The sequence below is a fragment of the Nyctereutes procyonoides genome, unplaced genomic scaffold (assembly GCF_905146905.1).
Source record: "Nyctereutes procyonoides isolate TBG_1078 unplaced genomic scaffold, NYPRO_anot_genome, whole genome shotgun sequence".
In the NCBI taxonomy this organism is placed as follows: domain Eukaryota; kingdom Metazoa; phylum Chordata; class Mammalia; order Carnivora; family Canidae; genus Nyctereutes; species Nyctereutes procyonoides.
The window spans coordinates 4,519,238-4,543,035 of NW_026575121.1; the positions used below are offsets into that span (position 1 = coordinate 4,519,238).

A 23,798-nucleotide genomic window follows, 5' to 3' on the forward strand; every position below is an offset into this window, starting at 1 on the left:
TTAAATTTTAAACTTTCGAGATGTCACAAGCAATACGCGTTCATTAGAGGGAAAAAAAAAACATACAAGCAAATAGAAGACCGTAAATATCATCCAGATATATCCACCAAGAGAATAGGAACTATTAACATTTTGGATTATATTTTTCCAGACACTGTAGATGTGTGTACATGTATGTGTGTGTAAAGATGATGTAAATGGGGCACCTGGCTGGCTCAGTCGGTACCACATACAACTCTTGATCTTGGGGCTGTGGGTTCAAGCCCTACCCTGGGTGTAGATATTACTTAGAATTATATCTTTAAAAACTGTACATACGTACATATATACAACATATGTACAAACATGGATGTTTATATAAGCAGAATTTCTGCACGTGTGCTTACGTGTATATATGTATGTGCATACATGCAAACTTCTGTGTATTTGTGTAAACACACACATATTTAGTTTTTATGGGATCATACTCTTGTGTAATCTGCTCCAGTTCATCTACAAATATGCCATAAGCATCAATCGTTCCCATCAGCAGATAGATTTCTGTATGAAGGGTTAAATTCAGCAGGTCAATTAATCTCCTTCCCACCAGAGCAACGGGTTTAACAAGAAAAGAGGCAACACAGGGGTAAACAGCATAAAGATGCTGGGATGCCCAGGACCCAATCAACTGTGGTTACAGATCACCTCTAAGGTGTGGCATAGAAAAGGGTACATCTGATTCATACATTTTAATTTTTACGTAGTAGGTTTAAAACTGTACTGTTGAATTTTAGTATTTCCCTCTTAATTCCCTTAAAAAGGGGGTACCACGGGGAGAGCTGCTCATCATTCTGAGATGCTAGTATTTGTCTCTCCAGTTCTCTGGGCCCGTTATCTCCCTTCATATACTCATTATTTAGGTGGGGGAGTCTGTTCTGAAACTCCAAAGATGCCCCAAGCCATTCGCGATCATTAGGTCAACCCAGTAGAGTCGGTGAGATGTTGTTTCAAATTACACAGAGAGAATTTCCCACTTCCGGAAGTGAGGGAGGGCCCACTATACGACTGTTGCCTGGGTTTAGGCCAGAAAAGCACTTACTACCCACACAACAGTTTCTTGAATGAAAAATCGAAGGCTTGATGCTGACAATAATGTGGGAAGGGAAGGCATCCACTGCATTGCTGGTGTGGCTACGATGGTGCACGCCAAGCGTTGGCTCTGGGTCACATACCCCACTTGGGGCTAAGCGCGCACCTGTGGAAGCCAAACACACAACCCTCATGGTCGCTTAGCTCTCTGGTCTAGTTGGAAATATTAGTAAGTAAGTAAGTAAGTAAGTAAATAAGGAGACGACAGGGACACCTGGGTGGCTTAGCTGCTGAGCGTCTACCAGGGCTCAGGTCGTGACCCCGGGGTCCTGGGATCGAGTCCCGATCAGGCTCCCCACATGGAGCCTGCTTCTCCCTCTGCCTATGTCTGCTTCTCTGTGTGTGTGTGTCTCTCATGAATAAATAAATAAAATCTTAAAAAAATAAATCCAAAATTCTGATATTCAAAATCCACTATTCTTCATTTATAGGAAAAAAAATAAAATAAAGAAGATGAGAGTATAGTAGGTAGAGGTCTTCATTGGGAGATGTCCTGAGGGAGCAAAAAACCAAGGAAAAGAATCGAACTTGGTTCTAAGGGGTCAAGGATGGCGGGGTCAAGGATGGCGTGGCTCCTGTAGACACTGAAGTAGAGGAGAAATGGGAGCCGGCGAGGCTGCGAGGTGAGGAGAGCTGCAGAGAGGGAGGGCGCAGCCTTCCTGGGAGAGCACGGCCCGTGAGACACTGCAGTGGCCATGACGGGGTACACTAGGCCCAAAAGCACAGGTTCCAGAGCTGTCGCACGGCTGGGCTGCTCCAAGGGTGCTTCCAGATGCCCACGAAGAATGTCTGGTAAGTGGACATTTGGAAACAGCCCATATTTCTAGAGGAAAACTACGACCCGATAACCTGAGCTAAGATATATTAACAGTCATTAAAATGGACACTTACTGGAGAACGTTAATAGCATGAGGAAATCTTTAGGCTTTAATATATTTTAAAAACTACCAAATGGCATAAAGGAGGAGCTCATTAATTCAGAAACAACTTAAATGCAGAAAGGATGCTAGTAGTTAGTAACGAAGCCAAAATGTTAACAGTGGTAGTCTTTGGCTTATGGAATAAAGTTTTCTCTTTTTTTTTTAAATTTCTGCATTTCTCTATTTTCTCTAGTTGGACATTACTTCCTATTGTTTTTTCATTTAAAAAAATATATTTTAAAAAAGAAAATAGGGGGCAGCCCGGGTGGCTCAGTGGTTTAGTGCTGCCTGCAGCCCAGGGCGTGATCCTGAAGTCCCGGGATTGAATCCCACATCTGGCTCTTTGCATGGAGCCTGCTTCTCCCTCTGCCTGTGTCTCTGCCTCTCTCTCTCTCTCCTCTCTGTGTTTCTCATGAATAAATAAATAAAATCTTTAAAAAAAAAAAAAGAAAAAAGAAAGAAAATAAGGGCACCTGAGTGGCTCAGGTGGTTAAACATTTGCCTCAGGTCATGATCTCAGGGTCCCAGGGTGGAGCCCCACACTCAGCGGGGAGTCTCTCTCTCCCTCCCCCTGCTCACACTCTTTTTCTCAAGTAAAATCTTAAAAAAAAAAAAAATTTAAAAAAAAGAAAGGAAGTTGACAACCAAAAGATTTTGAAAAGAATGCAGCATTTCCCCTGGAGGCTTAATAAAATATAAAAATGCTCTCAGATACATGGTTCTTACTCACTATCAATAATATAACCATGAATTCAAATCGGAAGCTGTGAGGAGTCGCAGTTTCTCTCTTAGAATTTGGGAAAAAATGAAATGAGAATTGGGCGTATGGCTCAGACCACTCTCTGGCAGCGTGCACCTCATCTGTAGAAAACCCTGGAAAGTTTCATCCTGGATTACAGGACGGACCTGGCTGCTAACTCAATCAAGCTAGAGATTGATGTAAAAGAGAAGACAAACTGACCTTCCCCCCCCCCATGATTTCTGAGCTAAAATGGTAAAGTTTTGCAAAGGAAAACTATGTTGCACGATATAGAGGAGACGGACAGTGAGAGGGGAACCCTCGACCAATGTCTCCCGCCACCAGGAGGAAAGAAATAATGTCACTGTGAGCCTTTCCTGCAGGTGACGGAGGGAGAAACACACTCATTACCTGATATTCTATGAGCACTGTGCCTCGGAATTAGGGGCTCTGAATTCTGAAAATCTGTTCTATAAACACTAACGAATCCCGCTGGCCGGTATTCGTGCTCACAAGAACATCTCCGTGAAAGAGAACAAATCGAGTTAAAGAGAGGTTAAATTCTTGCCCAGAGAATTCTTGCCCAGGTTAAATTCTTGCCCACCGTGGCTTATGGGTTGGATCTGGAGTCTGAACCCAAACCCTGCCTTCTTAGCCCTTAAACTCCTCCACTTTTCCTTTTTTTTTTTTTAATTATTTTTTTTAATTGAAGTTCGATTTGCCAACATACAGTATGACACCCGGTGCTCATCCCATCAAGTGGTCCCCTCGGTGCCCGTCGCCCACCCTCCACCTTTCCTAAGGATCAGCCAGTGTGGACAGGATTTCCTTTCTTCTCTACCTGCCTGAACCCCCACCTGGGCTCCAAAGACAAGCTTGTCCCAGATTCGCCCGCCTGCATCTGAAGGACGGTGAAAGTGACTCTGTAGTTCTCTTGGGGATGGAAACGTGCTCTGTGATGTATAGGCAGAGGCGCCCAGGGGCACGCCTCATCTCACCCACGGCGGAGACGAGGATTTTTAGTTTATTAGCAGGGTCTCACCCATCAACCTTTGTCACTGCTGCCCCGGTACCTCCAGTGTCCCCCTGAGCAAAGTGAGGCATCAAGGAATCCTTGAATTAATGCCTGGCTGGCCAACCTCTGGCTTGACAGGTTATAGAAAATGTCCTTTATGGGGCCCCTGGGGGGCTCAGTCAGTTAAGCATCTGCCTTCGGCTCAGGCCATGATCTCAGGATCCTGGGATCGAGTCCCGAACCGGGCTCCCTGCTCAGCGGGGAGTCTGCTTCTCCCTCTCCCTCTGCCCCTTCACTCTCCTTGTGCCCCTCCCCTCGAATAAATAAACAAAATCTCTTTTAAAAATAATGCCATTTTACATAGAATCTACATCTTTTCCGAGTCATCCTAAAATCCTCAGTGACTAATAAAGGAAGCAGATTCCATTTAGCAGAGAAGCCACCAGCCAAAAAAGCTTTCTGGAAAAGACTTCTCATTGTTTAAACGACCCCTAGTGAGAAATGAATCTTTACGTCCTTATGGCCTTAAAGGTTAGCGCCCTGACCAGTAGTAATTCCTTTAACGGGTTTGCTTTACTTCAGAAAGAAATTATTTTTCGGTCATTTACATGTTTATATGTATTTATAGGTAATTTATATGTAAATATAAATGGTCAAAATGTTGCTTCATTCAAAGCTTTTTCTTTTACTCTCTTCTGGTTGTTGAGGTCCTGGGCGACCCTGTTGGCATCTTTAACAAGCAACACTATCCCCAAAGGATTGGCCTTACGTGAAAGTTCGTTTCCCCTTGTCTGGAGTTACTTACGACTGCTGGGGAGGGGACGTGGATGCTTGCGACGGATCGCGGGCGGATGTGATTGACCAGGTGGCAGAGGACCACGCCATCCATGAGGGCGGCCCCCAGGTCTTCGTGTAGGCTGACCTTGAGTCTCATCTCGATGCTCTGCGGGAGGAATCGGAAGGAAGCCAGTCGTTCTCAGGCAACTGAGAGTCAAATACGAGCACAGGTATTTACCAACTTCATTACAAGGAAGAAGAATGGGAACATCGGGCAAACACTGACATTTAACTTTTTCTTTCTTTTAGAAGGCATTATAGTAAAAATTCTGTTATAGGAAAGTTCAGCTGGGTCTAAAATGTTTAGTAAATTGAGTGAAAGGAGTACTGGGATTACTTCTTGAGTTCAATGTTGCCTCAGCCTATGAAATATAAAACCGGAATGAGGTGACCCAGAGAAAGCAGGTCTACGATCGGTTCTGATGGGCTGCCAAAGGGCAGAGGAGGGATTAAGGGATGTTTCTCTCTTAGATTATGTTTTAGCTGAGAAATCAATTTTTCTTCCTTAAAAAAAAAATTGAACTTTCTATGTTGAGATAATTATAAATTCATACTCAGTGACAAGAAATAATACAGAGATCCTGTGTTCCCTTGACCCAAAGGTCACCTTGGGCCACCCTGACCTGTCCCTTTCCCTCAAAGCCCCCAGAACATGAATATTGACCATCTGCTATATTCCTACAGGTCCCTGAGACTCTGTTCGCTTATTTTCCAATAAATTACTAGGTAACTTCTATTGGTTTCTGTCCAGTTCACTGTCACCTCCATTCTGCTGTTGAGCCCCTCCACCTGGCTTTTTGTTATGGATAATGTGTTTCTCAGCCCTTTACTTCCTGGGTTCTTATTTCTTTTATTTCTTCACTAAGATTCTCTATTCGCTATGGTGCTCTGCTATTCTCTTTGTTTCAACCATGTTTGTAATTGCTCGTTGAAGCATGGTTATCATGCATGCTTTAAAATCTTTATCAGGTAATCCTAACATCTCTGCCATATTGTGGCTGTCATCTGTTGATTGTCTCTCTCTCTCTCTTTTTTTTAAAGATATTATTTATTCATGAGAGACACAGAGAAAGAGGCAGACACATAGGCAGAGGGAGATGCAGGCTTCTTGCGGGGAGCCCTATGAGGGACTCGATCCCAGGACCCCAGGGTCACGACCTGAGCTGAAGGCAGACACTCCATCACCGAGCCACCCAGCTGTTCCTGTTGACTGTCTCTTTGCACTCAATTTGAGATCATCTGGTTCTTGGTAGGACGAGTGATTTTCTGTTGAAACCTGGACATTTGCCTAATTACGTTACTAGACTCTGGATCCCACTGAAATTTTGTTTTAACTGGCCTTTTTGGACAGTTCTCTGGCAGGGAAAGGGGGGTTATTACTACCTTGTTATTGCTGGTTGAGTGCAGAAGTCTATACTTCCCATTTGGTCTCATTTGACTTGGTGGAGGGAGGTTCTTACTGCTGGATGTGGGTAGAAATCCAGGCTCCCAAGTGGTCTCCACTGATGCCATGGGAGGAGAAGGGCTTGTTCCCAGCTAGCTGGGATGAAACTCCTGGCTCGTGTCTTGGTCTTCTCTGACACCATCCAGCAGGGGTAGAAGTCTAGCCTGCTTCATCTTTGCTAGCATGGATAAGGGAGCCACAGTATTTTTGGATGCTTAGCTGGAGTAGAGCATCTATTGTCCAAAAGGTTTTTTTTTTTTTTTTGGTCTTGCTAAGTTGCTCCTTTCCTGGTACTTTGACTAAAATAAGCAAGCTTTTGGGCAATCTTTTCTGGGTTTCCAACTACTTCTGCTCCAAGTCTGAGACATATGAGATAAAAAAGAAAGCCCATAGAATTCACCACTGTGTTATTTCTAGTCCTGAGGGGCCCCAGCCAGTCTGCTGTCTTCTCTCTACCTTTCAGAGTGTTCTTACGTTTATTTTATATATAATGTACAGGGGTTTTAGCTGTACTTAGGGAAATAGAGCAAAGTAGGTCCATCTTCTCAGAAATAGAAGTAGAGAGATTAACTCTCTAAACTGCAAATATGAATCTCTATTTTATAACAGTGGCTCCTGTTAAACGGAAAACAGTCTAGGAAAGAATGACTTAATTTGGAGATTTGGAATAAATGAAGCACCAGAAAACCAGTGCCTAAAATAGCATCACGCAGTTCCTTTTCAGAACCGTCCTGTGTGAACACACCTACTTTTTTTCCCTCCACGCTCTTGCAGTCCCTTAGTTTACATCATAAATGAAAACATAAACAACCAATACAATCCACCCCTTTAAAGATGAAATTGTGTCACTCTTTGTGAGGCTCGGCTCCTGATCTTATTTTCACCTATCTCTGAAAGTCCACCTCCCAAATTTACGGCACATCCATACTCTAGGCGAATGACAGGGGTCTGATTTTTTCCACGTGACTGTTGAGTCAACCACAGTGACTTAAAGCAGTGGTAAGAGTGTCTGTGTTTTTAATTCTTTCCTCCTGACTACCTGCTAAACCATATATAAAGTACCTGCAGCAACAAAGATGTGTACCTACTTTAATTTTATTTATGGGATTCATTTCTCATTTACAGAACTCATTGCCATCTGAAATCATATGTTTATTTGTCTCCTTCTCATTCACTGTCTCTTCTCTTCCATGGACTATAGGCCTCATGGGAACAGGGACCTTTATGTTCCCTCCTATATTCACCTCCTAGAATCCTGCTGGGCACAGCGTAGCAGTCAGTAACCACTGCTAGGGAAGGGAGATGTATCTTAAATCCATCCCTTCTGGGCTTTCAGACACTCTTCTGGCCCACGACTATGGTACTTCTTTCTGAATATTATGGAGCAATTCATGATGTGTTGACTTTAATACCAGTGTGTTCTCTGGCAACTGACCCATGCACTGCTATTTGATCTTTCATAGACTTATATATGAGCTCTCCAACTAGATACAAAGGCCACGAGGATGGACAAAATACCTACATAGAGCGCCCACCAGATAGAGCGCCCACCAGAAGCTAGGTGGGAACAGAAATACAAGGAATAAGAAAGCCATGTTCCCTGCCATCACCAACCTTAGGATCTCCAATGGCACCCAGCACCAGACTTCACCCTTGGGCAGGAACTCAAATGGTTTGCCTCTAAAATGACTGATTACAAAGTTCTGACCAGTTGGGATACAGAGTAGGGTAGCGATAACCATGTTTAAATTAATGGAATATTATCGCTAAGTAAACGAGTGACAGCGTATTATTTTAAAGCATACCTGAATCGAAACAAACCCAGGTTTTATCCATATGTAATAAGTATTTCTACTTACATTATCTCATATATTCCTCACAAAGCCCCCACGAAGATGGGAAGTATTTTTCTGACACATGAAAAGACCTGAAACTCAGGGCTGTTACGTGACTTGCCCAGTATCAGTCAGTCGGTGACCTGGCTAGATGTGAGATGAGGCCTTTTTGCACTGCTTCAAAGGCTATTTTTCAGGGGCACCTGGGTGGCTCAGTCGGGTAAGCATCTGCCTTTGGCTCAGGTCATGATCCCAGGGTCCTGGGATCGAGTCTCACATCGGGCTCCCTGCTCAGTGGGGACTCTGCTTCTCCCTCTGCTCCTCCGCTCAAGCTCTCTCTCTCTCTCAGAAGGATAAATAAAAGTTCTTCTTTTTTAAGTCTGTTTTTCAAATATACAGAATGCTGCCTCAATTTGGAAAATGAGTGTTCAGTTATGAGCAGTTTCCTGGGTACCTCACGGAGTTGATCCAGCAATTCCTTCTCCTCTCTCATCTGTTCCATTTTCCTCCGAATTGTAAACTGTGGGTCTATAGATTCCAAATTTCTCTGAGGTCTTAGAAACACTGTAATAAAAAGGAAAAAAAAAAGAGCGCCTTTATTGAATGCCTACCCCAGGATGCCCCACAGGACTACTCCTGTGTAAAAGTCAAACACATAGTTTACTCCCAGATAATGCACTTGCCACTCACCGGAAACAAATTCTGACTTCACATTGGAAAGCTTGATCTGAATACTCTAAGGACTATATTTTAAATTGTACTGAGTTATGTAGACCTACAGAAGTGGTATTTTGGGGGGATAATAAACTGAATGCAGGGAAGGGTTTGGGTCATCCCGGGGACCATGCCGGGCCACATCTCTAACAGGTGTCCTCCCCTCTTCGCTCACGTCCCCGCTGCTTTCATTCTAGGTGTACATTTACACTTGGGGTTTCTCAATTGTTTCATAAATTTGGATAGTTTTGTTCAAATAAGAGGACTCTGAAATTGCTCTGCATGTTAAAAATGAGGACGGGTTAACATTTCTGTTGGCCAAAACTTTTTATGAGCCTGAGTTAAGAACGAAGTGATGATACACAGGATTACGTATTTTAAGCGTGGAGTGGAGAAACTCTGCTTCTATCATGTCATGGACACTGGATCCAGAAAGCTGGTTCTTTAGAGATGACCAGAGACTCCTTTTAGAAATGCTGGCAAGATCAGAGGCAGCTTAAGAGGCCATCCTTGGCTTCACGTGTTTAAAATGACAACCATCAAGAACAGCAACTAACAGAGGAGCTCCCTCTGATAGGAGGCAAGCCTCGGGCTCCAGAGAAAATGAAGACTCCACATCTCCAAAGGATAACATCTTCTAAAGGCTAATCGAGAAGGTACACAATAGTCTACATGTAGCAGAGTGATCCTAGCAAAAATTTTAGTCACTTTTTATTATGATGCAAAGCCCAGGGCAGATTTAAACTTGAAATTTTTTTCCACCTTGAGATTTCGATTCCATTAAAACTGTCAACCTCCCATGCACCTAAGCAGGAGCCAAGTGCAGGTGAGAGCCGTATCTGCTTCCCCAGCCCAGAGACTTTCAGAATGCATGTGTGTTTAGGGGGCGAGGTGGGGCAGGGATAGCCCTCCAGGACCCTCTGGGCAGAGCAGTTTCATTTTAAAAACCACTACCACAGAGAAGGCTGCACTTGTGCTGCAATTCCAGCAATTCCAATCACCATAATTTAAATAATGTCAACAAGAGTGTCCTGCCACCGTTCAGATTTCCTACAGGCCCTTCAAAAGCTATTTCAATTACTAACTTTTAAAAGATAAATATAGTTTATAAATAGAAGAGAAAAACTTGAGTCCACTCCCTATAGCCCTATAATCACCCAACTATGTCATTTTAACCTCAGTGTGCACCTTTGGACCAAACCACCTTAATCAATGACTTGCATCAGGACACTTGGGTGGCACAGTTAAGTGTCCTACTCTTGGTTTCAGGTCAGGTCTTTTTTTTTTTTTTTTTTTCCGGGTCAGGTGAGGGTCTTGAGATTGAGCCCTGCAACAGACTCTGTGCTCAGGGGGGGAGTCTGCTTCTTATTTTCTCACTCTCTCCCTCTCCCTCTCCCCCTCCCGCTCAAGCATGTGCTCTCTTTCTCTTTTTCTCTCTCTCAAAAACAAACAAATAAAATGACTTGCACTATACTCCTCACATCTCAGTATTTTCTAAGTCAGATGTAAGATCTTTGAATCAGCATTCTGATACTCCATGGAAGATTAGAAAGCTGTCTTAATAAACCCTTGATTTACAGCAGATGGAGAAAGAGGGTGGTCTACTAGACACAACACCTTCTGGAACCTCAGGGAGGACTCAGCCTGGGGCCTGGGCCTCTGCTTCAAGCCATCCAGGGAAGTCATTGGCAAAAAGAGCTAAAGACACACATCACCAAAGGGGTTGTGACCAAGACCCACAGCAGCCAAACCCACAGGAAGTGAGGCTGATTATTTAGAAAAATCAAAGCAAGTCCAGTAGAGGAAGTAGGGTATGGTAACCCAGCAGGGGGAGATGGGCAGTTTGCAGAGAAAAGGGAAATGAGAAGGTTGACCAACCAGGTAGGAAGCATGGAAGAAACTGGAGATTCACTAAGCTTGCCTTTTCATCCTATCGAGACCAACAAAAAAATCTACCCATTTAACATAACATCCAGAAGAGCTCTATATTGGAATGTAAATTTTAGAGATAATCCATACCCGCAAAGAAAGCCAAATTTACCAAAAAAGTCAAGGGATGTGAGCACAGTGGAGTAATATATACACTAGCCAGCAAGGGGCGCCCCAACCTTGTTTAAACAAATTTAATGTTTCCTTTGGAGGTTTTAGTTCCCTCTGGCTTTTTTCTAGAGGGCAATCTTATCTAATACAGCATGCTTAATATTCTCAATATGTTTTTATTGGCAGATTTCTTTCTGAATATAAAACTATCAGGAAGTTAAATTAACCGTGAGCTTTTGTTTAACGCACACAATTCAAGTTTCTACGCCTTGATTGGGCCCTACGTGAGATAAGATAATACAACGGTGTCTGAGTTTTAATGTCCCGGCATCATTCATCATCTTTAATTCCTGTGCATCTTAAAAATACAATATGCATGCCTGGGTATTTGCTCTATGAATGTTAAGCAATTGCAAAGTGCTAAAACACATTTGAACTGTGTGTGTGTGTTTTTTTAATGAATACTTCAAATGTACCTAAAATTATTGGAAGCCATGACTATAACACTACTAGTTTTTTTTTTTTCACTACTAGTTTTCTAAATGGATTAATTACTGTGGAATATATGAGAAATTAAAACATACTCTTTAGGCTAGTAATAAATCTAAGAGCACATAAGTGCTTCCCTATTTTGCTGGGTCTGTTATGATAGAATCATTTTAATGGGACTATTATGGTAGCTCTGATTCTATTACCTACAGATGGGTTTTTCTTTTCTTTTCTTTTCTTTTTTTTTTTATCTTTTCTTTCAAGTCATATTTAAAAACTACATATAGTCACCAGCCTGAACCAAAGCTTCAGGAAATTGATCTAAGGAAGAATTATTCTGTTTTTTTCCTTCACTTCATATCACTAAAGTTTAAGAACTTCCTTAATGCGAGGGGGAGAGCTGAGGCTACAAGACAATATTAAGAAAAGCTGCACTATTAGTATGTATTTTTCAAATCAAAGTCCACTCTATCTAAGTATAAGTAAGAAGGAAAAAAAAAGAGGGAGAAGAGAGCAGAGTGAGTGTGTGGAGGACTCTGTGTGTGTCTGTGCACGCACGCATGCGTGTATACAGGCAGAGACAAAGATATAAGTGGTTTAAGATGCAGGAAAAACGGCATCTTTTAATTGCTTAACTGTTTAATTGCTATATATCTAATAAATAACATTCGAGGAATGGAAAAGATGATTTGCTCATATCTGTAATTTATTCAGCGGAAGAGACAAATCTCTAAGCAAAGCCCCTGCAAGGAATGATGAATATGTTTGTGCAGATCATCAAATTCATCTTTACAAGTACAGGTCAAATTCCAATGATTTTTCCATTATCCCTACCACTTGCTTCACTTTTCTCCTCATCCTCATCCCCGACCTGGGAATGATCGGTCTATCACCATACCGGATTCTGCATCTGTGTCTCTCACGGCACTCATCACTTTCTCTCTTACAGTGTAGATCTGTTCCTCTCTATTACGACTCTGTAAGAGTTTATGTCTGTTTTCAATTTGTGTGTCTCCTCCTGCCCCACAAAACAGTTTGATGGATGAAAAAAATGGAACAAGTGTTTCAAAAACTCCCTCATTCAAAGATCGGTCTGTTGCAGAGATTATCCTACCCTGATAATCAGTCACCTGAATTTTTCCTGTCATGAAAAGTCTACTAGAGCTTGGTTTCCAGGTCTGACTTCATCAGAGTCTGAAATAAAAGTTCTATAAAACCAGATAGCTTGCTTGTCTTTTTCAGTTATATCCATAATTAATAATGAGCATCATGCTCAGCACAGAGTAGACAAGAGACACTTAAGAACGTGCACCAGAAACCATTTTTCTATTTAAGAATATCATCTTTTAAAAGATGTATTTGTTTATTTTAGAGAGAGAGAGAGAGAGAGAGAATCTCAAGTGGACTCCACACTGAGTGCAGAGCCCAATGCTGGGCTCAATCCCAAGACCCTGGGATCATGACCTGACCCAAAAATTAAGTCAACCACTCAACCAACTGAGCCACTAGGTGCCCCAAGAATATCTTTTTAATTAAACCAAGAAAGCCCACTGTTCTAAAAACTGCCTGAAATGCTTATTTAATTATTATGTGAAATGCACTCTTGGTATAGAATTTATCAGTCTATATAATTAATCCCTTTATTGCCTAAATTTAACTCAATGGGAGATTTCTTCTCCATGGATGTATGAGGTTTTGAAATGTAGCTCTCAGTTTCTCCTTGGAAGTTAAGAATCTGGCCTTGGTGTCATGTTTAAGATAACACAAATTCAAGGGCAGAGAAATACAATGGCTTTGAAAAAAAAATACCAGGGCTTTAGATTTAGGCTAATGTGAATTAGAAATCTGATTAATGCATTCATTTATTCCCTTCTGGCACCCCAAAATGAATTAGAGACATTCTCTCTCTGCCCTCAAAATGCTCACATTTCCTCTTTATAATTTTGGGCGATTTTATTCTAACCTAGAGGCTTTCACCTACTTGAACATAAACATCAGTACAAAAGTAATCAATGTGTAGAGTTCATGTGACACCAAATAAATCAGCACCTCTGGGGGTGGAGCTGGCAGCTAGAGCTTTAAAAACACTCAGATGATTATAATATTGAGTTAGGGCTAGCATTGCTTGAAACACCTTTCATGGCCTATTTCCTCATTTTTTGTATTGGGGAAAAGAATACCCCGAAGTGCAAGATGATGGTAAAAGCCTAAAAAATAGTCTGTACGTTGACCCAAGAAGGATATGCCCATTCATTCATATAAATTTGCACCCACGAACTCAGTGCAAATGAAAAAGGGACAATGATTCAGAAGAAGATAGGAACAACAGCAACAAGAAGACAGGACCAGTTTTCACTTCAAAGTGAAGGGGAAAGGCAAGAGATAGGGCACAAGAGCAAAAGAAGGAGAAATAGTTTCTAAGTTAAGAACCAGTTGGGGTGTCTGGGTGGCTCAGTCAGTTAAGAGGCTGCCTTTGGCTAGGGTCATGATCCCGTGGTCCTGGGAGCGAGCCCCACATCGGGATCCCTGCTGGATGGGCAGCCTGCTTCTCCCTCTCCAAGGTTTGTGCTCTCCCGCTCTCTCCCTCTCTCTCAAATAAATGAATAAAATCTTTAAAAAAAGAAGAAAAAAAAGAACCAGTTGAAGCGACGCCACCCCATCTAGTGCCAGGAGTGCACGCCCAGGCCTGCACACATCCCCCGATGCTCCCCATCCTCTCCATCCTCCCATCCATCTCAAGAGACAGAATGCTGGGGGCTGCGGGAATTCAAACTTCCAAGGACCTTCTAGCCAGTTTGTCATTTTTAAAATTTCTTTTGAAGAAAGAGTTCCAGAAAAAATGGGGAATTGAAAATGAGATGCGTTTGGAATGAAATACCGAAAAGAACTGAAATAAAAGGGGATTGTAACATAAGGCAAGACAGCGAACAAGGTCTAAAAATGCCAACTTTACCGAAAATAGTAACTCAAGAATATAAATGAAAAGACAGACTACATCGCGCGCTGGGGTGAGTTGGTAATAAGATGCTATTTCCTTACAAAGGTTGAGCCTGGGGCAGATTACGGATAACAGCAATGGGGGAAACAAAACTGATGTGCTAGTCAGCTTTGAAATGCCCAGAATGGCCAGTGAACAGGATCTCCTACTTAAGAGGAATGAGTGAGAAGAACATAAAAACCGGGCTGTATTTCTATTGCAAGATCCACTGGTATGCTTGTGAATACGCAGAGCGCGACTTCACTAATTTAAAAAATGCTTCGGAAAACATACTGAAATCACAAGGCCAAGGGGAGCACAAAGGGAACGAAGAAGCATGTGCAAAGGCAGATCTGGGAACCTGCGCAAATATTCATAAAGAGCATTTCTGCGTAGGAAACTAGCTGTTGTCCACGGTGCATTCTAGATAAACGGCAAATAGGGATAAATGACAGCCACCAATTACCTGATGTGACTGATGAGCCACCTGAATACTGAAAGCAGCTGCTTTACTAAGACTTGGGTACGGCGTGAGAGCTACCCGTGAATCCCTGGAGTTTGCACACGTGAAAAAATACCAAGTAAATACAGTGCAAGGTTATTTTGTCAGAGAGAGTTCTACAATTATTAATTCCTACCGGAAATTTAGGATGTTTAATGAAATGAAGGCAGGCTGGCTTATAGCTTACACCAGGAGGCCTCAATAGACAGCTGCGCGTGGAGTATGGAAATGGTGCAGGGTTAGGACCCTGGGTGGCCTCCTCTCCACTGCTATGCAGCAGTGTGACCTCACCTCTCCAGTTTTAGCCGGTGAATCCATATACATAGAAATTCTAGGGCTACATAACACGACTAGATCTTTCCCAGCTTAAAAAAAAAAAAAAAGTTCTTTGGTTTCAGCTATCACTCCTAAGGAAATACCAAATCACACATAAATCTTTCATTTTAGGCTTGATTTCCTTTAAACAACAGCAGACCCATAAATAGCCAGGCTTTCTGAAAAACAAAAATGCCTCTCCCCCTCTTTTTTATTTTTGAGTAAAGGAATGGTTTATCGGGAAAGTTTCCACTGAGCCCTCCCAGAATTTAAAATAGGGATGGTATAAGGAGGGACCTTCGCCTCGTTACTGCTGAAGCCTACTTATTTGCAGTTAAAAAACTTAGAAATCTATGAAATAATAAAACTCCTTTGACAACTAACCTGCCAAAATATACATGTATCCTTCTTCACAAGGAATCTGGGAAGCTTTTTTGGTTGAATTTTGACCAGAAATCACAGCAAATGTTTTAAATCTATTTTTTTCTATATGACATACTTCGAATAAAAAATAACTATGATCGGAAAATTTATTTTCCTATTGTGTTTGCCTTTTGGTTATACCTCATATCTCACTTCTGTTCCCTCAAAATCATGCTTTTTTATTTAGCATTACTTTTGTCACTTTGTATCTTCGAGTAAAATGTTTAAAATCTTAGCATTAGACTAAATGGGGATACTGATCTATTTGGCATGTAGGTCTGGATAACTAAATTTTGTTTTCATCTTTTAGGCTACTTAAGATATTGAATGGCACAAAATTAAAAGATATCCTTAATAGTCGAACAAGCCGTCTTCATTTTTTTATCAGCACATCTGATTTTCAGGCCAATTCACTCTTCTTGAGTATTATATAGGTGAACTGACACTCAAAAAGGTAGAAGGCATCAAAAGTTAAAATGTGAAAATAGCCCCCCCCCAAAAAAAAAGAAGAAAAAAAGGAGAAGGCAAGTGATTTCTCATTTTTAGAAATTTCTCAATGTTAACATTATTTTCAGTGCACCACTCAGGGATAAGCCATGATATTAATTATCTTAAAAATCTCATACGGTTAAGCAGAGATAATAAAAGATCAAACTCTAAAGTCGCTTTGTTCAGATGCAGGAGCAAGCAGAGACACTCCAAATGTGCAACCCCCCAATTTTTGTAAACAAGCAAACAAACCAAAAAAACAAAAACAAAACAAAAAACCCAAGCAGAAAAGGCAGAGAAAGAAATTATCATAAAGTCCTCCCGAACTTCAGAATTTTCAAGTTAATTACGTGTAGTTTGACAAACTGCTCGAGAACAAGCCACATGCACCCTTCTGGACTCTACGTTCCCGGCTTTACTCTGTTTCTCATAGCAGGCATGCAGGTGAATATACTCTATCTTCAGCTGCACAGAGATGAACGTTCAGTATATTCACTGGCTTATTAATGAGCACATCGAAGAATAGGTACAAGGCCACCTACCATTGTCACTGTCTCCTTCAGATGGAACGCTGTAGCTAGAGCTGTCCCATGTTTGTGCCTGTGTAAGTGTGTTGAAGGAGATAGGAGGAAGAGTGAGGGCTGGGTCTGCAGGAGAGCAAGAGAGCCGGTCCGCGTACGGTTGGACAAGGACCAGGAAAAACCAAAGGGGCAGCGGCATTTCACAAATGGCATAAGGTTTGTATGGAAATGAAGCGAATTTCGTGTCATGGGATTTAAATTCAAATGTACAATATAGGAGAGGAATGAAAGATGGCGCATGAAATAAAAAGAATGATAAAAACTGAGTGTTAGTACTTATCAATCATATACTTTGCATGCAGTTAATATCGTTAATCTTAACAGTTCTGCAAGCCCAGACTCAGAGTACTATAATGAACCATGTCGGCAGAAAGGAAGAGTACCCACAGGTAACACAGATACAAAGCAGAAGACCTACCAGACACCTTTTTTAAAAAACCTTCTAAATAACTAACAGTCGTAGCAAATACGATTCACACAAAGAAGTTGGTTACGTAGACAAAGCTTAATATGCGTAAATATATCTATTATTTAGAAATGAGACTGTTACAGAATCAGTGTTTACCACTTGTCAGGTTTTTTGTTTTTTGTTTTTTGTTTTTTCCAGGGCAATGTAAAATTTCTCTAATTTCTCTTTAAAGGCCACTGGAGTGCTTTATTGATAGCTGTGGTTGGCCGACTCCTTGCTCAACCCTTGACACACACACCTCTCAATACTGTCTTTGGGACTGATCAGTAGAAAAACAGTTTTTGACACCAGCAGAGTCTCTTTAACAACACACGTAGTTCACCAATAGATGTCAATCAGTTTCAAGCGCTTCTGAGTTAGGAATGAATATTTGAGTATATGCAATTGTCTCTCTTTGGAGGAAACACGGAAGAGAAAGAAGTTTCTTGTGAAGAAAACTATCAGCCCACTTCAGAATCTAAGTTCTTATTCCAATTTGCTGAGCTGAGCAGTCTGTTTTTATTTATAACACAGAAATCACAGAAATCCATATACTTAACTTTGAAGGAAGAATTAATTGGCTTTTAAAAGTCCCAAAGCTACAAAACCAAACAGAATTTCTTTTTAAATCATATGATCTTCGGTGAAGATCACTATATATATTATTTTTTAGAAAATGTGAAAAATACATACTCTGATATATTTAAGTCACTAAATAAAATGCAAAAAATCCCCAATGTATAATGCACTTCTATAAAGTTCCAACATGCCACTTGACGGTCCTGAAGATAAATCAGCATTATTTAACAGCAACCAAACTCCACAAAGCTTTCAGCGACTGCCACGATTTCCACAGTGGTTAGTCAGCATTACAGAAAGGTTGGAAGCTTGGACAGGAAACCGTCTTTGGTTTCTGCTATTCGAAATAAACACGCCATTTCTTTTTCACCACTACAAAGAATCTGAAATGGCTGAACAGCACAATATTGATAAGCCGAGTTCGGACTCCATAAAAGGAAGGGGAAAAAAAAAATCACCGAGACAATTTTACGACTAAATTGTAAAGATGCACATTCAAAAGAATATTGTTTTTTGGAGATCCATTCAACTATTGATTGCTTAATTTTCAAATGTTTTAGAATTACTTAAAACTAGCTGTAAGGGTTAGAAGCAAGGCTGCGGCCCAATCTGAGGTCCCCAATGCAGAGAGAACTCTCCTGGCAGGACATCACTAAAGGCACGGAGGAGATGTGCCCACCCAACCATCTCCCCCGCACACACCTGAGACCCCGGAGAAATGGAAGCCTAGCCCAGCTCTGACTGCATATTCTCAGTTCTGTGAATGAGGAGGCCAGTCATTTGAGCCTTATTTCACGCACAATTTGGCTTTTCCCTAAAATACCAACTAACCTCTGTTACGCCCAAGCATTTTCTCAAATAGCTTTGCCTCATAGCTCATCCAAAATGTCAGGAAACCGTTATGCCTGGCTACATGTTACCCATCAGTCAACTTGCTTAAAAAAAAACAGAAAAGTTTCCTTCATAAAGGAATCATCTTTGGTATTTAAAGGGTACCCTTTTACAAAAAGATATGCACGTATATAGCTTCCACTGTTGCCAAAATGCTTTACTGGAAAACCCAAGGACATCCAAGTTCTTCACTAGCTTTTTGCTTAAATGTGTCTGAGTCCTTTCTCAGCACTTACTTAAAAGCATCGTAGCAGCGAGCACATGCAAAGACCCAAAGATATTAAAACAAAAAGGGACCAAGAAGAAGGCAGATTCGTGCCAGGACTTTAGTGCAGAAATCAGAAAAGCCAGATTTTTCTATGCACGGTCCTTCTTTTTAAAACCAAGAGGCTTTTTTGCACGTTGCTAGAATTTCTATCTGTGAATACGCTAACAGTTAATTTAAAGAAAGTAGGTAATGTAAGCAGAGAGGCTCAATTAAAGAAACGACTCCTGACCACTCATGTGAGCCTTGAAATGATCACCCTGATGTAGGAGGAAATATGTAACCCTACGAGGGTTAGAAAGCCAACAAGGGATGTTTTAGCGGAATCACCCTGTCAGAGGCTGCGCTTGAGCTCAGCAGCAGACCAGGAACCACTGGGGCAAAGGGCTAGCTATTTTTTTTTAATCTACCTTGGGTAAAAAAAAAAACAAAAAAAAAAACACACACACACACAACTCATTAGGATATTTCTTCCCCCCTTACAAGCCGCATCACATTTTCTCTTTGCTCCAACTGAAAAGGAGGTACGACATCTACTGCTGATAACGCAGACTTCACAAGTGATTCACTGAAAACAAGGCTCCAAGGTCTGGCCTCCCCAGGCTGTCCCGAGGCCCTGATGCCAGGACTCACGATCACCAGGTTCATTCACAAGGCTGCTCACGCTAACACATACACATCTAGGAGGCTACAGAGAAACCCCTGAGTGTGTACAAGTGTCAGGACGCTGAGGTTTTAAATTACCTGATCGAGGCTTCAGGCCAAATGGAGCTGTGCTGTTGCTGGTAGGAGAGACTGCAGGGGAGTTCACTCTAATCTGCAGGATCAGAAGGAAAGGATGCTTTAAAAAAAAAAACGCAAAAAACTGAAGCAGAACTACACGTTTCTGTATGTTCGAGGGTTATAATAACACCACTACCTTTTTGATTGGCTGCTGTGTGATGACTGAAGCATCTTCACATTGCAAACGGTGTAAGAGGCACCATCAGTAGAATGTTGTTTGGGGAGAGAGCCAGTCAATTTTTATTTGAGCAATAAAAAATATTCTACAGTTACGTGACCCTGGCAATCCTTTTCTGCTCCAGGATAGATGCGTGCATTGTGTACACACGCACAAGCACGCACACACATCCACCTCCCAGGGGGCACAGCTGATGAAGAACCTCATGACACAGTAACATGAGGAAACAGGTAACACTGGGATGCCCGGGTGGCTCAGCGGTTGAGCACCTGCCTTCAGCCCAGGGCGTGACCCCGGAGTCCTGGGATCAAGTCCCCACAGGGAGCCTGCTTCTCCCTCTGCCTGGGTCTCTGCCTCTCTCTCTCTGTGTGTCTCATGAATAAGTAAATAAAATCTTAAAAAAAAAAAAGAAAGAAAACAGGTAACACTGAACAGAGTCTCATCTACAGGGAAAGTGCACGCTGCATCACTGATGCAGAACAGGACATTCGAAACAGTGCTTATTTGAGCTATCGCTTTGTTTTCTGTAAAGATGTTGCCGTATTTGGTTTTCAAAATGTATCTCATAAAATTAATCTTTGATTATGGATAGGGCCAGATAAGACTATGACAGCTGAGGAGAGAGACTCCCCCTCCAGAGAATCTGCAATACAATTAACTTACAAATCATGACAGTCTCAGATCATATATTTCTGTAAAAGAGATTTCAATTCAGCTTCGCAAACCACCTCAGCTCACGTTCGTCTTCGGGAAACTCACCTCATTTGGAGAATACTCGCTCCCGTTGCTCTGTAATGTTAGATCATTTTGCACCTTAAAGGAAAAAAAAATGCACAGAATGTTCCATTAGCCCATAAAATTACTGAGGCAAGAACGGTATCCTTCAAGACTTCCATGATATCCCTGGCACATGGGCACACAGTGAATATACACTGAATTAATTAACTGGTGTGGTAAGTGGCTAAGTAGGTCATACACTTGCTAAAAACACGCAGCTGTCGTCACACACATAAAAATACATCTAAAGTACGACACAAACTAAGAAAAGGGATTTCCTAGAGCAAAGAGTTCAGCCCAAAGCACCTGTAAACATCAACCCGCCTTGCTAGATTACCAGGCCACCTGTGGGCTCCCACTCCTCATTTGAGCTACAGCGTTAAGAGATGGTCCCAGGCAGTATTTCCCAAATACACAGAATCTCACTGGGAGCCTTTCCTTTTTGTTAACGATTTTATTTATTTGGAAGAGACAGAGAGAGACAGAGAGAAGTGTGTGCCAGCAGGGGGAAGGAGAAGGAGAGAGAGAATCTTGAGCAGACTCTGCGCTGAGCGCAGAGCCCAAGAAGGGAGTGGGGTTGCCTTGACCTCACGACCCTGAGATCATGACCTGAGCTGAAACCAAGAGTTGTGGCTTAATCAAATGAGCCGCCCAGGCGCCCCTCATTGGGAGCTTTTAATAAATATATAGGCCCGGACTCCCAATTACCTGGGATAATCTTATGTTGTCAATTCAATACCAGTTTGCTTTGGCAACCAGTGGGGAAACTGTAGGTTATTTTACTCAGACCAGCCGTCTTTATATGGTAATCAAGAAACCCACTGGTCATGCCCTAATAAAAAGTCTGGCAATACCTAATATAAACATCTTTATTTATAGTACACCAAAGGTGTGTCTGTTCCTATTCCTACTCTGAGGAGTGCTACTTAAAAAATATTTCGAAAAGAGGGATCTCTGGGTGGCGCAGCGGTTTGGCGCCTGCCTTTGGCCCAGGGCCGGATCCTGGAGACCCGGGATCGAATCCCACGTCGGGCTCCCGGTGCATGGAGCCTGCTTCTCCCCCTGCCTGTGTCTTTGCCTCTCTCTCTCTCTCTCTCTCTCTCTCTGTATGACTATCATAAATAAATAAATAAATAAAAATTTAAAAAAAGTCAAAAAAAATATTTCGAAAAGAAAAAATATTTCGAACTTTGACAAATCCAAAGGAAAAACGTATTTTTGGAATCAAATGTCATCAATTTTCCTACCCAGTTAGATGGCTTTGTTAGAGACACTAACAAGGACCTGTAGGTTTGATTCTCTCTATAAGCAATTCCTTCCTCTAATTTTTGTGGTTGTCCCCCAACACCTGCCCTAATTTGACTTTATGAGGAGACTATAATTTGCAATTCTTCCTGAATAGATGCCAGTGCTACCCACACTCGATACAGACACTAATCTCAAGTAATTTGAAGTCAGACAACATGATGCATAAACCACTTGGTAATGTTGGCCTTCCCTATGGAACTGGGCACCACCCATTCCCAGCGTGTGCCTGGTTCACAGGTTGTGCTGATTCTGCTATGGCTACTTGCTGCCTTGCTCAGCACAGCCCTCTGGGGCCCATGCAAATCCAAATTGGCCCCCCAAATTTTCAGTTTACTTCCCTCTCCTTGAACTCCATCTCTACCCCAGTATCCCAGAGCACCTAAAACACTCAGGATTACAGACCGTCTCAAATTCTTTAAATTTTTTCAATACCTACATCTTCTTCCCTCCACAATTTTTAAAACCCTCATAAATGAGGACGACTTCATATCTTAATATGCCAATCCTTGACACCCAAAACAGGACAAAATCCAGCAGAAAGTTCTCAACAAACATTGGCTAATTGATTCAAGACTATGCTAAAGTCGTTGCTTTCCCCTGAATGAGACAGAGGAGAGGATATAAAAATAACCGAATCACAAATGAGGACCACGTTTAAGTTCTGTAGAATGGTTAGCACTGGCCTTGCTAATCCACTACTTTCTCTTCCTCCTCCTTGTGACTTCTGGGGCGGCTATCTGATACCTCCTTTTAAAAAATCACTGAGATGTCCCTGACCTGGACAGATGACTGCCCTAGAGAAGGAAGACGATGAGTAAGAATTTCTCATACCAAATATGAGTCCCCACTGAACCAAAAAGAAAAAAATAACTCATATTACTATAAAACATTATGAATCAGAGATGGAGTGGACGTTATCTTTTGTCTAGAGGATTTATGTCTTACTGGCACTCCTGAAATCATGCATGAGGTGGGCATCTGTTTTATGAGAGTCAAAAGTGGTCCTAAAGTCCCTCTTCACTGACTGCCTATGGGCTGCAATGGAAAAACAGAACAATAATTACACAGCAGACAAATCAAGTTACACAACGACTGGACAATCAAATTAACACCACCAATCAGGCCCATATAGACAGTGTGATACTCTGAAAAGGACACAGTATCACCCGTGCAGTGTCCTAATCAAGAACACAGAATCTCAATCTAATCATAAGGAAATAAGAACCTTTGTCCCACAAAATGAGGGGCATACCATTAAAGAAGAGGAGAGCTATATTCCTCAAAATTTCAAAGGCGTAAAAACCAAAGAAAGGTCACAGAAATGTTCTAGAATAAAGGAAACTATAGATACCTCATAACTAAATACAATACCTGCCACTAGACTGGATCCTCCTACATTGTGGAGGAGAAAAAGAATACTGTGAAAAATACCATTAGATCAGCTGAAAAATGTGAAAGATGGATGGCAGATTAGATGAAAATGTTTTATCAATATAAGTTTCTGAACTTGATAACTGAGATGTAGTTCTATAAAATAAAATCTCTATCCTTAGAAAACATACAGTGTTTAGGGGAAAAAGGACTATGATATCTGAAACCCTCAAATGTTCCAGAAAAAAACACCATGTGTGGAGGAAGAGAGACAGAAAAGAAACAATGGGGCAAATGTGGTAAAACATTAAAGGTAACTTGGGGTAAAAGGATGCAATTTTTGTGACCTTTTGTAGAATCTTGTAATTTTCTCCTACATTTTTATAAGTTTATTTCCAAAGAAGAAGTAAAAAAAAAAAAAAAAAGTGGGTCAACTATAATCAATGAGTCAGTAATAAAACAGTGAGGGCCTGCACAGAATCACACGTAGCCTGTCTCAAAGGAGAGCCTGATAGAATGGGCCCAGGGCAGCCTTCACAGGAAAAGCGCCCTGATGTTCCAGGACCCGGTAATTCAGTGATGCCTCCACCAGGGAAGACACAGTGCGGTAATTCTGTCCAAGGACCAGTATTAATAATAGAGTGGTAGAGTTAGAGTCATAGCTAACATCGAGGTGCCCTGGGGTGTGAGACTGGTCCCGATGCACAGAAAATTAAGGTGAAGTTTAGAGAGGTTGCCGAGAGTTAGCAT

At 41.7% G+C, this 23,798-nt stretch overlaps 1 protein-coding gene across 5 annotated transcripts in view; it reads right to left on the reverse strand.

The window, feature by feature from the left end:
- The window catches only part of LRCH1 (leucine rich repeats and calponin homology domain containing 1), a 199,927-nt gene that overhangs the window by 18,603 nt on the left and 157,526 nt on the right, over positions 1-23,798 (reverse strand). For all 5 annotated transcript variants that reach the window (XR_008665747.1, XM_055335664.1, XM_055335663.1 and 2 more), the window contains 4 exons: positions 20,352-20,405; positions 19,376-19,448; positions 8,373-8,482; positions 4,608-4,745 (listed from right to left, as the gene is read on the reverse strand). Coding sequence is in view for 4 of the 5 variants with exons in the window: in XM_055335664.1 (XP_055191639.1) it covers positions 4,608-4,745; positions 8,373-8,482; positions 19,376-19,448; positions 20,352-20,405 (375 nt within the window). In the remaining variant the exon portion in view is untranslated. The remainder of the gene's footprint in view (positions 1-4,607; positions 4,746-8,372; positions 8,483-19,375; positions 19,449-20,351; positions 20,406-23,798) is intronic.